Raw genomic sequence first — 12,673 nt, forward strand, 5'->3', positions numbered from 1 at the left:
ATGGCAGAACTAAAATTCGCTTTACCAAGAAATTAGGCAATCGATATGTGCCTGCAAAATTTGGTATACTTTCTTTCAACACTTTGAGTGCTTTGCGCAGGAAGCTGTGTTTGGCGATTTCCATGTTGCCTGGAAACGTCACTAAATTTGGGACTCGACTTATAACTCTTGATCCCTTTGATCAATACCTACCAAATTAGGCCATTTCCCCAAGTGTGATTGAAATCGTTAAAGGGGAAGTATGTATTAAGGTTGCAAAAATTGGATTCCCTACGGAATGAGTGTGAGGTGTCAACCTTTACTATAGAGGCAACCTCTCAAATAATTATTCAGGTATTTCAAAATTTGTTTAAATTGTGAATTCATTGGTCAAGGTAAAATAATTAACCCGGGTGAGTGAGTGCTTTAATGGACCACAGCGGATCTGCAGCACTGATCCTTCTGTATTTGAGTCCCACTTTTGATACGGTCTCCTACCCCATTCTTCTCCATAGATTGGAAGAAGCTGGTTTCAGAGGTACAGCCTGTTGGTAGCTTACCAAATTTTTGGACAAGCTCAGCTTTCAGGTTAGCAAGGGCCCATTCATGTCATCTAGCCTTCAGTTGCTTTGTGGGGTTCCTCGGGGTCTTTGAGCCCGATGCTTTTTTAACATTTATATCAGTCCACTGGCAGACATTATTTGTTCCTACGGCCAGAAAATGGTATCTAACGCAGATAATACCCAGTTGATTGTCACATTGGCACTAGACATGGACACCATCGCTTCTGGGCTTAATAGCTGTCTTCAAAAGGTGTCTAAATGGATGGCAGACCGTTGTCTAAAGATGAATGGTGAAAAAAACTGAGGTCTTAATACTAGGGAACAAACCAACACTCTGGGATCATATTATCTGGCCATCGTTCCTAGCGGAATGCCCAGTCCCCGTCAGAAGTAAAAAGTCTAGGGATGGTTCTTGACAATCCGTTAACTATGGCCTCCCAAGCAAAAAAAGGTGGCTGGGACCTGTTTTGATCCCTTAAAAGCCCTGAGAAAGGTGTTGAAATGGCTACCAATAGAGGTGCTCAGAATTGTGATTCAAGACCTGATTTCATTTCACCTTGATTATGGCAATTTGCTTTATTTAGGTAGTCCAAAATCCATGATTAAAAGACTTAAGATCATTCAGAACGCTGTGCCCGGATACTGTTGGGTGCCCAGAAAATATGGTCAGTAGACGATGCGCTCAAAACTCATCTTTGGATGCCTATAAGCTGCAGGACACAATTTAAGGCTTTATGCATTATTCATCGTGCAAAGCATAATACCTCCTGAAACTGCTACTATTTACCAGGCCAAAAGTGACTTGAGGGCAAATAATCTTGAGTTGCTCATTGTCTCAAGGATTAAGAGAGCCAGGAGTGGAGGTCGGTCTTTAACCCAAGCTGTGCAAGCTCTGCCTATTAGCCCCAGAATGGAGGATGATTTCATAATTTTCAGGAAAAAACTTAAGAACCATCTTTTCCCTTCATTTTTAATCATTAAGCCGTCACTCCAACTCCCTTTGCTAGTGCTGGGAAGCCTGATTCTCGGGTAGCCATATGCTTCACAAAACTGGTGAATAGCTTTTGCTGGAATTGCTTGTCTTTGTGAATTATGTTTAACAGGCATGCTCACAAATGAGCTGGATTCATTGTAAAGCATAATTGTCTCTTGTGGCCCTAAATAATAGAGGATTGATATGTATTGAATTTCATTGTTTTTTTCTTCAGAATATATTATGGTCACTCTTTGGTTGTGTGGTTATTGATGTAGGATGCTCTCTAGATGAAGTTAAATGTAGACTTTTCAGGGGTAATTTTTAATCAAATATGTTACTTTGATTTTTTATTTAAACTTGGCACTTGTAAATGAGTATTTCTATTTGTTATGCATTGCTATATAATTTTATATAAATTTCAGATTACTGAAATACGAGGCTGACAAGGGGAAAGAAAGACTTCAGTGCTTAGATGCTAAAAATGCAGAGCTCATTACCCTGCTGACGCAATCAAACCAAAGGCTCCTTAAACTTGAAAGTGAGCTGGAAGATAAAGAAAATATACTGTGTCAAAGCAATGGCTCAGGGCGCGAAAATGAAGAACTGAAAGCCAGTATTGCAGAGCAAAATGAGAAACTGCTTTTTTGTCAGAAGGAAATTGAAAATTCTAAATCAGAACTTGGTAATTTGAAGATACTCACACAGATGTCTGTAAGTACAATTATATACTCGGTAAAAATTATGCTTCTCCACACTGTCATCTATTTTGGGAACTCCATTTATGCTAATTTATTTTCTCTCCTTTTTTCATAGTTATTGAGTTAGTTTAAAATTGTGTTTTCAAAACATGCTTAGCTTTCTTAACCCCTGGTTCCTACAATAATAAAAGATTTCAGTTCTTGCTCTTCTGGCAAATAAATAACCAAATCTCCTAATTTAAAAAGTTATGTGGATCTTTTGTTCTTCCTGACAGGTGTGTTGTGTTTTCTATCTAATTTACGAGGTGGAACCTGTTCTCCATTATGGGGCAATAGCATTTATCATATGTTTGAGGCAATAGCATTTATCATATGTTTGGAAGCAGGTTGAGCCTTACCTAATCGTTTACCAACTTTGACTAGATCATTGAGAGGTCTGTTTCAATTGATTGTGACCAGCAACCTGACCGTACTCTGCAAATGTTTAATTTGTATGTAGACATTTTGATGCTGGCTCCCAAGAGATGTTTTATCCTCTTTAGTGCAGTTTGTAATATTAGATGGCTCGTATTTTAGGCTCACCACCTCCTCCTGACAGTGCTTCAGATACGCCCAAAATATCTAATAGCTTAGACTCCTCCATATGTTGTCATGTTCAAATACAATGCTGCCTCTCTTGCTTTGATAATGGAGGAAATCACTGGCAGGAAGATGCTAGCTTGGTCTGAGAACTTAAAAGCACAGTTAATTGTGTTGGCTGGTTCAATATCAGCGGCTCCATAGTATACTGATGCTTCAGCAACAAGGTGATAGATGGAATGCTTGAATTAATCTCAGCCACTGCCAACCACTCAGGCGCCGGCCACCGTTCTTTTGCCCCACAATAAGGCCCTCTATAGATCAGCATCATAGGTGAGCACCTGGTGCTCTAACTGAAATCCTTGTAGTAACAGCCTGTACCAGTAATGTCAATCCGAATGCATTTCTGCCCGAACCACCTTACAGGGAGTCCAAGCAAATTGATTCTTTGGCTAAGTAAGTATTATTTTTAGCTAGCCTGGCGCTGTAGTAATTTAATGGTGTGTGCCTCCTGGATCGCTATACCCCTGCAATCTGATGTATGGCGAGTGAGATTTTGCCCATCCTACCAGAGAACTTTACCCAAACTTTTCAGGATGGCCAGGACAAAGCGAGACACATTTTGAGGTCTGGTCCGGGCATTACAGACTATGATGCCTGGGTTATGGGCACCAGTGTCTTTATTCACCACTTTGCTTGGATGTGTGCCACTGGGTTTTCTGGGGTCAAGCTTCTTTGATGGATATGTCTGTCAACAGAGCCAGACTCTTTGTATGTATGTATGTATGTATGTGGTTGTATAGCATGAACCGAGCCAAAAAGGAAGGTACAGTGCTAAAGGCAAACAAAGTCAACAAGTGATAGCCTTACTTGCTTTTTATTCGATTGTTACTGCATTGTGATGTAGTGTTCATTACAGAAGTGTGTCTTCAACTGTTTTTCTAAATTGGATCATTGTTGTGGTGGTCTGTATGGATATGGGGATGTTGTTTCAATCCTCGGTGCACAGAGCGAAAACGCCCCCTGCCTTGTTTAGTGAGAAAACTGTTTCAGTGCTGCAGTGCTTCAAGAGTAGCAACGCTATGGCTCGTTAACAGCGACTTCTCTCCCTCACTTACAAAGCAATCAGCAATATTGAAAGTTCTGTGGATATTTGAGGTGTCTTGCTTACTGCCAGTCAGCCGTCTGCTGCCTTTCCAAGAGCCAGCCATCTTCGCAGGTCAGGAATACATGTTTTCCAGTACCTTGACGACTGGCTCTTGAAGGTGGCCTTGACTCAAGTAGTCTCGCACCACCTGTAGGCGAAAATGTCATTGCTGTATGCCCAGGGGTTTTTACTCAGTGAGCCAAAATGCTACATTCAGCCTGTACAAGGGTTCCCTTTACATGCCCATCCTAGACATGCTTACTTTAAAAACCCTTTTAGCTCACGACATTCAGACTACAGCGCTGGGAGCTATATTTTGTTCCAGCTATGCTGGCTCAGAAGCTAATTGGACTTGTCCATCCTGCTGGAGGCTCAGTCATGGTGGCACATGCATGCCCTTCAGTAGCAACTTTGCATTAAATAGGCCCAGCACAAGGGTTTCCTTTTGGACAACATACTCATTTGGATTATGCTGCTCGAGATCGGCGGTGGTGGATGCTCACCTGTCATGCATCAGGCTGTGATCCTTCCCCATCCAGAGTTTATAGTGGTGAAAAGGTTTCAAGCCGGTGGAGGCTGCATAGACAATGTGGAGATTATTGGCCTCTGGCTACCACTGGAGCAGCACTATCATTTCAATCTTTTGAAGTTGTGTGCCATCCGACTGGCTCTCAAGTATTTTCTGCCTTACATCAGTGACAGGTTATAGGAAGCTAACTTCTTATGTAGTGTGCCAATGTAAGGATGCACCATGAAAAAAGTCCAGACGGCCCTTATTGGTTTACAGGGCTTACTTTAATAATCCAGAGTGCTCTATTTGTGGCATTGTGGTCAAGCAGCTCAAGTTGTTCAGAGGGGAGTGTTGAGCATTTGTTTTACACACACAGTCAATAAATGATTTACACGCAATAAGAAATCCGAGACCAATTTAGAAAAAGAACATCAAATTTATATAATTTTATACACCAAGATCATCGGAATCATGTAAGTACTTTCAGAGATATAGATTTTACAAATAAACAATACTAATACGCTAATAACGATTTTTTAGGTATAAGCCTCAAATGCAGTAATGTTGTCCTCTGGGAATAACACCCAGTGCATACATATTCTTGCAAACAGATCTTGAGGGTACCTTTTAGGACTTAAGGTGCTTTGGAGCAAAGGTCTAAAACACCAGCAGTTCGGTTTTACCTGCTCTACCGGTGTCCAGGTGCAGAGGGGGCTGGTTGTGTTGGTAGCCTTGAGCGTTACATGTTAAGTCAATGGCAAAGTACCCAATGATGGGTTCGGCCCATGAGGGTCACTGGAGCAAGAGGACACAGTTGGTTTCTGTGAACCTGGGCTGGGGGGCTCTGGTGTAGAGGTTTTTTGGCCAGCAGGTCTCCTGCGTTAGAGGCTCTCACGTTCTTCGGTTGACCTGGATAGGTTAAGAAAACAAGACTGTAGGTCCACTCTCATTGAGGCTCTCATAGGTCCTGGAGCCCCTCCTTGGCAGTTCTGCTTTTGATGTCAGTAGTGTCCAAGCTGGACACTCAACAACTTTTGTTTGCTGCAAGTGCTTTGAGGCTCCTGGAGGGTCTGGCATCTATCACAAAACTCACTGGAGAGACAGGGGGGACTTCCTAGACCTCCTTGAACCATGGTGGCCTCTTCCTGGTGAGATGCTTCCTTGGTGGACCCTATGGTCAGCATAACGGTGTACTGGACAAGTGCAGTCTGTGCCTGCAGCTGCAGGAGCGTGGCTTCTCCAGCCAAAGGGAGATGCTAGATGCTTGTCGAAAGCGCTGGACAATCCTTCAAGACTTTAGCAGGATGCACAGCTTTTGGACAAGTCGAGTTTTTGCAATTGTTGAGGTGCAAGCAGCCAGGCAGGGTTTGGTGCTAATTTCGGTGAAGTCCCTCTGTTCTCGCAGTGTCTGCTCTTTTTTGTCCTTCTTCTGTTCCCAGGTAGACTAATCTGTCTCTCTGGTGTCAAGGGACCCCCTAAATACTGAATTTAGGGACGTTAAGCCGGAACATAGGGTAGTAGCCAATGGGCTACTTACCACTGGGGTTATTACACCCCTTATACGACCACTTCCTGCAGAGAGTGGACCTAACCCTGCCCAAAGTAACTAGTTTTACCAGTTTCAAAATGGTGAAACCCTTTCTTGGCTGTCTACTTCAGGTGGCCCACCTACGGTTTGTGCCTAGGCTAAAAGTGCAACACACCTATTGACTATCAAATTTCCCGCCTGCTCTAGTGCCAAATGGGGTGAAGCAGTTGTTGCATATCAAAGGCTGCAGAGGCTTTAAAGCCTGTGGCCATGACATGCTAATTCGCTAGACATCCTGCTGGAGGAGGTGTGATCACCTTCCTCTGGAGCAGTCCTTGTTCCTGACCTCTGAGAGGGTTGGCTGTCCAGTGCAGAGTGTCAGAAACTCATCTATGGTGGCAGGCAGGCAGATACCAGTCAGCCCTCTGGGTGCATCTCATAATAAATCTAGTAATGGCATCAGTACAGATTTATTAAGATGAGGTGTTTGATACCAAACACTGTTAGTTTTAGTGGAGCCATTATGTAGCTGGGTAACTCGTAATGAACAGTGCCCAGTACATGTACTTGGGATGGTTGCCTAATTACTTTCAATATCTAGCAGTGGAAGTAGACCTCACAGGGGTATATCTGCTCATGCAGATGTGCCATTACAATGTATATGATGCATCCTGCCTTAGGGCTCTAAGGCTTGCTGTAATGGTTACTTTGATATATTACATGCAGTGTACATGAGCATGGCACGCCAGGAGTGTGCCAGGGCGTGTTTTCAGAATGGTTCACACTATTTCACACAGCCTGCAACGGCAGTCTGCATGCTGTTTGTGTGTGGGTCCCTTAGGGTGGTAAAATACATTTTGTAGCCCTTAGGGACCCTCTTTAGTACCCATGCTCTAGATACTAGGGGTACCATTTACTAGGGTCTTACAGGGGTGCCAAAGTCCTTACCAATTGGGTTACAATTAGACATTTGCTTTGTTTTAGGGAAGGAGCACTGGTACAGGGGACCTGGTTAGAAGGACCCCAATGCACTTTCATTCAAAAACCTTCAGTACTAGAGCAAAAAATAGGGGGTGACCATGTCAAAAGGGTATTTTCCTAAACAGGTCAGTCCAGACAACACAATTGCCTTGTGGTACTGTTACAAGCAATGCATAGTGGGGTCCTGTACTCTGTCTGACGTATCCTGATTTGATCAGTGGGGTATACCCATGGTAGATCTGTTAGTAACTCCTCCATGAGTGCTACAATGCCACAGCCCTTTGCAACTTGGAATCTTCTCCTCAAGAATCTATAGTAGACATGTTTAATGGGGCTAAAGCATACTTTACACATTGTTCTCTCTGCTGATGATCCTAAGTGTCCTGCAGGTTAGGCCTGACCAGGCTCAGCTCATTAACATATTGCTATACTGGACTCAAAGCTTCTTTTACGCAGAACTTCTGAATATCTGCCTATGCCTCTTCGCTTCGACTACTACTTATTCTGGGGAACCTGCTATTGCAGCAATAGGATAGTGGTCTGCATCAAAGCTTCACAATCTATACCTCAATGCATGGAGACTGGGCAGCGTAAAGTGAGTGGTTTCGATCTTCCATTGTCATTTTGACTGTTCACTTTCTGTCCCCACATTTTATTGATTGTGGCCGCTGGACTCAATTTGTCAACTGGTGCAAGGAGAACAGGTAAATCTGGCTTGTGTTTTCTGTTTGTTTTGTTTCAAGCCCAGCAAGGATTTGTTGTGGTCACTGGTAAAGGCTAATTATCAGATCGTTCACCCTTTTTCCTTGATCAGCCCTCTTTGTTAACGTCATCTCTTCTGATGCATTTTTTTGACAGTACTTCCATTCTTTCCCCCCAGCTCCTTTATTATTCAGCAGTGGGATCAGTTTTTTGTTGCTGTTTTTTTTTTTTTTTTTACTTTTGTGCTGTGTGCTTCCTTCAAGGCTTTACATAGTGGCAGCTCTTGGCTCTAAAGACTGGGTTTCTCATTGTCATTACTTCTGTGTGTTGCATCCATGAGTTGCAGATATTATCAGTCCGACCTACCTATGCCATTTTTTCCCATTGCCTCCTCTCTTCTGAAGGTGGTGTTGCCTTATGTGGGGTATTTTGCTCTTCATCACATCCGTCAAAGAAGGAGGAGAGGGTGCACTGATTGGATCCTAAGCGGGCCGTTCGTTTTTACATTGATTAGACTCTGGAGTACAGAGTTGGTGATCAATTGTTTGTTGGATTTGTTGGTGCCAAGAAGGGAACAACTGCTCTAAAAGTGGACCTAATTGCAGTTGAATGTCTTTTCAAGCAAGCTGTCACACATAGACCTAAAAATATCTTCCTAAGAGACATTAGGTGCATTCCACCAGGGTGACGGCCGGTGTTATGGCCCTGGCTTTGGGTGTGCTTGTTTTGGACTTCTGCCATATTGTAAACACAAGGAGATGATGGATGGAACGCTGAAACGTTTCAGACACTCACCCCCAGTCACAGATCGGAGTTGAATCCATCATCATTCTTTAGCTCACTTCGCCAGCTCAGTTTAGACCCAGCTATATGTAAATTAGTCTTGACCCTGTGCCTCATGGGAACAGACCAGCCCAAACTGCCAAGCCAGGTCTTCCCTGGACCGGAAACAAGCATGCTAGGACCGGTTTCTGGGTTTCTGTCCTGCCGCGATATCCCGAGTGCTACCCACTCGGGATACCGCAGCAGGACAACAGTTTCTAAGAGGGTCCAGACCGACAGTTTCGGTCACAACCCCTGCCAGATGATCCCAGGAGGCATTAACAGCAACTAGCCAGTTAATGCAAGAGGGAATCCCCCTCTAACATATAACGCACCTTAGCGAGTGCGACACATTTTTAACTAATTACACTATCACTTAATTTATCATACTTTGCACCACCACGTTCTATTGGTCCTGAGGAAAGCCTGTTTCAAAGACAAAGGCCTGGCTGAACATTTGGATGAAGGAGGTCATAATCCATACTCCCATACATCCTACAGCCTTTTTAATGCTAACAGAGGCCCAGTGATTAAAAATAAATTAACTTTACCCTTGGGTACTGGGACCTACTGTATAGCTTTTAATCTTCACTTCTCACATCACTACACTGCACACTCAGCAATCACACCTGCTCCGCTGTAATTAGGCATCGAAGCACACCCGGGACACATTCGGTGTCACTGGGTGTGCCCGATGATGAAGCAACTTAAGCCTCTAGTGCTACTTGCTCTCCTTCTTCTTTGATGTTATGGTTGCGAAAAGCGTACGTTGACCTTGGAGCATAAGCACATTGATTCCCAAGTCTACGGGATCCAGTCATAGCATTGGCAAACTATGCTTGATTGCATCACCATACTCATTTTAAGCACTAGAAAATAATGTCTGACTAAATTTGATTCCTTCACTCTTGATGAAATTGATACTTCCATCTTGCTCCTCTACCAACAGTCTCTCTGAGACCAGGAAGAGACGCTCTATGAATCCATTGCATCTGCGTTCCTATCCAAATAGAATCAAACTGAAATGTGCAATTGTTAAAGTCACCACTTTTTTATACTTTGAATATGATACATGCTTTATCAAATTTAGGGCTTATATGACCATTTTGCTGTATCAATTGCTTAGGTAAATTGGAAATGCTGTATATTTGCACTGTCTTTTAAAAGAAAAAATGTATTTTAAACATAGCTTTTATGATATTTCTGTCGAATGAAGCTTATATCAATCAGTAGAACAAAATCTAGCCAAAAAGCATCATACATGCATAGATTAAGCAACACTAGAGACTCTAATACCAAATAATGAGGTGTCCTTGCCAATTTTATTTTGTCTAACAGGGGAGAGAGAGCAACTGTGCTGCTACTATCATAATTTTGTGATTTCAAAATAGCTGCTAGTATACTCCACATCTCCCTGAAAAGAATCAATAGACCAATTTAAACCTTACCCCTTTGAAATGTTCAGGCAGCCATCTCAAAGGAAGCCAGATTACGTTCAGTAGCCCACTTTCTTCATTTGTTTCAGCATTTACTACATCTGTTCTCGACATTTTAAATATTCTTTCTGTTTGTAACAGTTTTGTAGCCCTTTTGAGGAGATACTGATTTACAAACTGTTCTATATTTAGCACCTCATGTTTGTAATGCCCCTTCTACAATAAAATATTTTCTGTAGTTACATCTTTAGAGCTAGGGTGCATTCTTTATTGAATAGCCAAAGGAAACAAAACGATCATCATACTTACTGTTCAACTTTTAAAAGAAAAATGCATGTTTTGCCATATACATTGATGACATATAAATTTATGTATTAACCGTTGTAAATGTATGCCTTTGTATTTTAACTTTATAGGTGCAAAACAATGCGTTCTCTTCCAAACTGAAAGACCCTAAACATCAAATGGGCATGTCCTCATCCAGTGCAAGTGACTGTTATTCCAGCAGTGCCTCAAATAATGTGTTTGTGGACCAAAGGTATTGTTTTTGATTTGCCAAATCGTGTATTTGATGTCCTATTTAACAGTTATTGCTAACAATACGACAGAATTGAATATATGCATTCAACATGTATTTACTTTGTGCTTATGTTCCTTCATTGTGCTGTAGGATTTCCTCAAAGAACGAAGATAATAAAAACATACAGAAAAAACATTTGTTCCCCAGATGTCAAAGTTATGCAGGCGGAGAATCGCAAGATCTAGAAGACGAGCCTATAAGGTTACTTGAAAATCAAGCAGGTGCATATGAAATGTTTTTTCAACAAAATGTATTTATATGCTATGTGACAAAAACAGGTTTGTTATTTTAAATAGTGTTTTCACTTAAGGCTCTGGAGAGTAAATGGGAGGTCTTGCAATCTTGTGCTTGGGACTGGTGACCCCAATCTGAATGAACCTATTTCCTTGCATACACTTTTTGTTCTCAATAATCGCCATGCTGGACCCTGAAAGTGTGTTTTAAAGAGATCTCATCCATTACAAATTGTCTTACCTGGGGTAAGCAATGCTTTAAGAACTAAATGTAATGAGGATGCTTTGTTTTCCCACATATTAGGATTTAATACAAAGTAGACAACACTAGAATGCTCTTGGAAATCCCAAGGGAGATGTGGTCTGCAGTGAACTCATATTGAGAGCTAATTTAATCCACTATATATAATTAAATATCTGTTGTTAAAAATCCGTAGGAAGACCTTCCTAAATATATGTTGAAGATACCCCACGTGATGTGGTCTGAGGATGGTGTATTCTGATACCAAAGTTAATACAGCTTTATCTTTGTGGACTTCTCCCCTCAGCTCATTATGAGGTCCACCATTTGACTTCTGTGCAAAAGACCCAAGAAGGTTTGATTGATGTTTGGATTCCAGAGCCAAGAATGCAGGGCGACTCTTCTGAGATGAAAGGTGTGTAGAATATGGTTAAATAAGCAATGACCTAAGTAGGACCATGATCTTCTATAGTTTGTATATAAAATATCATTATTTATAACAAATTGAAAAAATAAACTTAATAGGAAACACATTTGTTCGAGGCATGCTAAGCACTCATAGACTTATAAGAGGATTCCTTACAAACAAATATCACCGACAATTAGTTAATTGATCCTGCTCCTATAGCATTTTACACCACATAATTTTGGCAGGCTGATGTGAGTGTCATGGGTTATGGAAGCTCAGATAAACCTGCTATTCCTGAGACATATTGTGTAGTGTTTCAAACCCTCTGATCAGGCTCCAACGCGCTCCAATTTGCCTGTGTTCCCTGCCTTTTATTAGCATATGATTGGAAGGATGTTGTACATGGTATTTTCTGTAGGGAATATGTTGGGTGAGGTGTGTAAGGTTTAAAGATAATGCTTCAGACAATGTGCAGTATACATTGCTGCACTCAAGCATGACTCAATTCAAAGAGTGGGAATAGATGTATATTTGATTACCTATCTACAAATATGCATTAGGAATTGAGTTCCAAAGTTTTGCTTTCTGTTTCTGAATGAAGGAGGATTTTCCCCCAGTTTATGCTTTTAAGTGTGTTACAGTCCGTATGGTAGCCTGTCTTGAATGCAGTGGTGGTGTTTTACCCCAGTTGATGGCCTGGGGCCCAGAATCCCTATTGGCTGCCTCAATCTGCAACAAGTCACATGAAGTCTCTCTGGCAAAGAGATCCCTCAGCAGCGTCTCAACATAGTTTGAATCCTTAAGTGCCACAGACTCTACGAAACCCACAATGTGAAAGTGGTTTCCACTGGAGTCTGCCTCTAAATCTTCATTTTTCACCACACCCGTCTCAATCTGCTGGTCTAGATAAGAGAGTTTTTAGTCCTCAGTGATAGCCTCAACCTCCAAAGTTGGAAACTCTGTGCTCTGTCGAGTCATGTAGCTTGCTTGTCAACGTATTCCTTCAAATGGTCCCTTCGTAGGGTTAGTGTGTTGATCCTCCTGTCTGTAGCAACCAATCTGCCATTTATTTCAAGCAATAGCTACTTCAGTTCACCTTCTGGCACCACAGTTTTGTGAGATGGCTGGTGGGGAGTATCCATCACTGTTCTTTTATCTGGATCTTGGATGTCTAACTGGTATCAAAAGGCAGTTTGGCCTATTTAGTGTCAGCTTTCCCCATAGTGCTGAGAAGACTGGCTGCAGAAATCACCTCTCAACTGCCTGTATAGCACAGTGTACCAATGAG

The 12,673-nt window shown here is 42.0% G+C and overlaps 1 protein-coding gene across 3 annotated transcripts in view; it reads left to right on the top strand.

Annotated features, from left to right (window-relative positions):
- The window catches only part of CCDC18 (coiled-coil domain containing 18), a 1,360,824-nt gene that overhangs the window by 364,686 nt on the left and 983,465 nt on the right, over nt 1-12,673 (top strand). For 2 of the 3 annotated variants that reach the window (XM_078646342.1, XM_078646344.1), the window contains 4 exons: nt 1,941-2,229; nt 10,339-10,460; nt 10,593-10,723; nt 11,284-11,391. In XM_078646342.1, the coding sequence (XP_078502468.1) occupies nt 1,941-2,229; nt 10,339-10,460; nt 10,593-10,723; nt 11,284-11,391 (650 nt within the window). The remainder of the gene's footprint in view (nt 1-1,940; nt 2,230-10,338; nt 10,461-10,592; nt 10,724-11,283; nt 11,392-12,673) is intronic. The other variant, XM_078646343.1, reaches the window with a different exon arrangement.

The sequence above is a fragment of the Lissotriton helveticus genome, chromosome 1_1 (genome assembly GCF_964261635.1).
Source record: "Lissotriton helveticus chromosome 1_1, aLisHel1.1, whole genome shotgun sequence".
Lineage (NCBI taxonomy): Eukaryota > Metazoa > Chordata > Amphibia > Caudata > Salamandridae > Lissotriton > Lissotriton helveticus.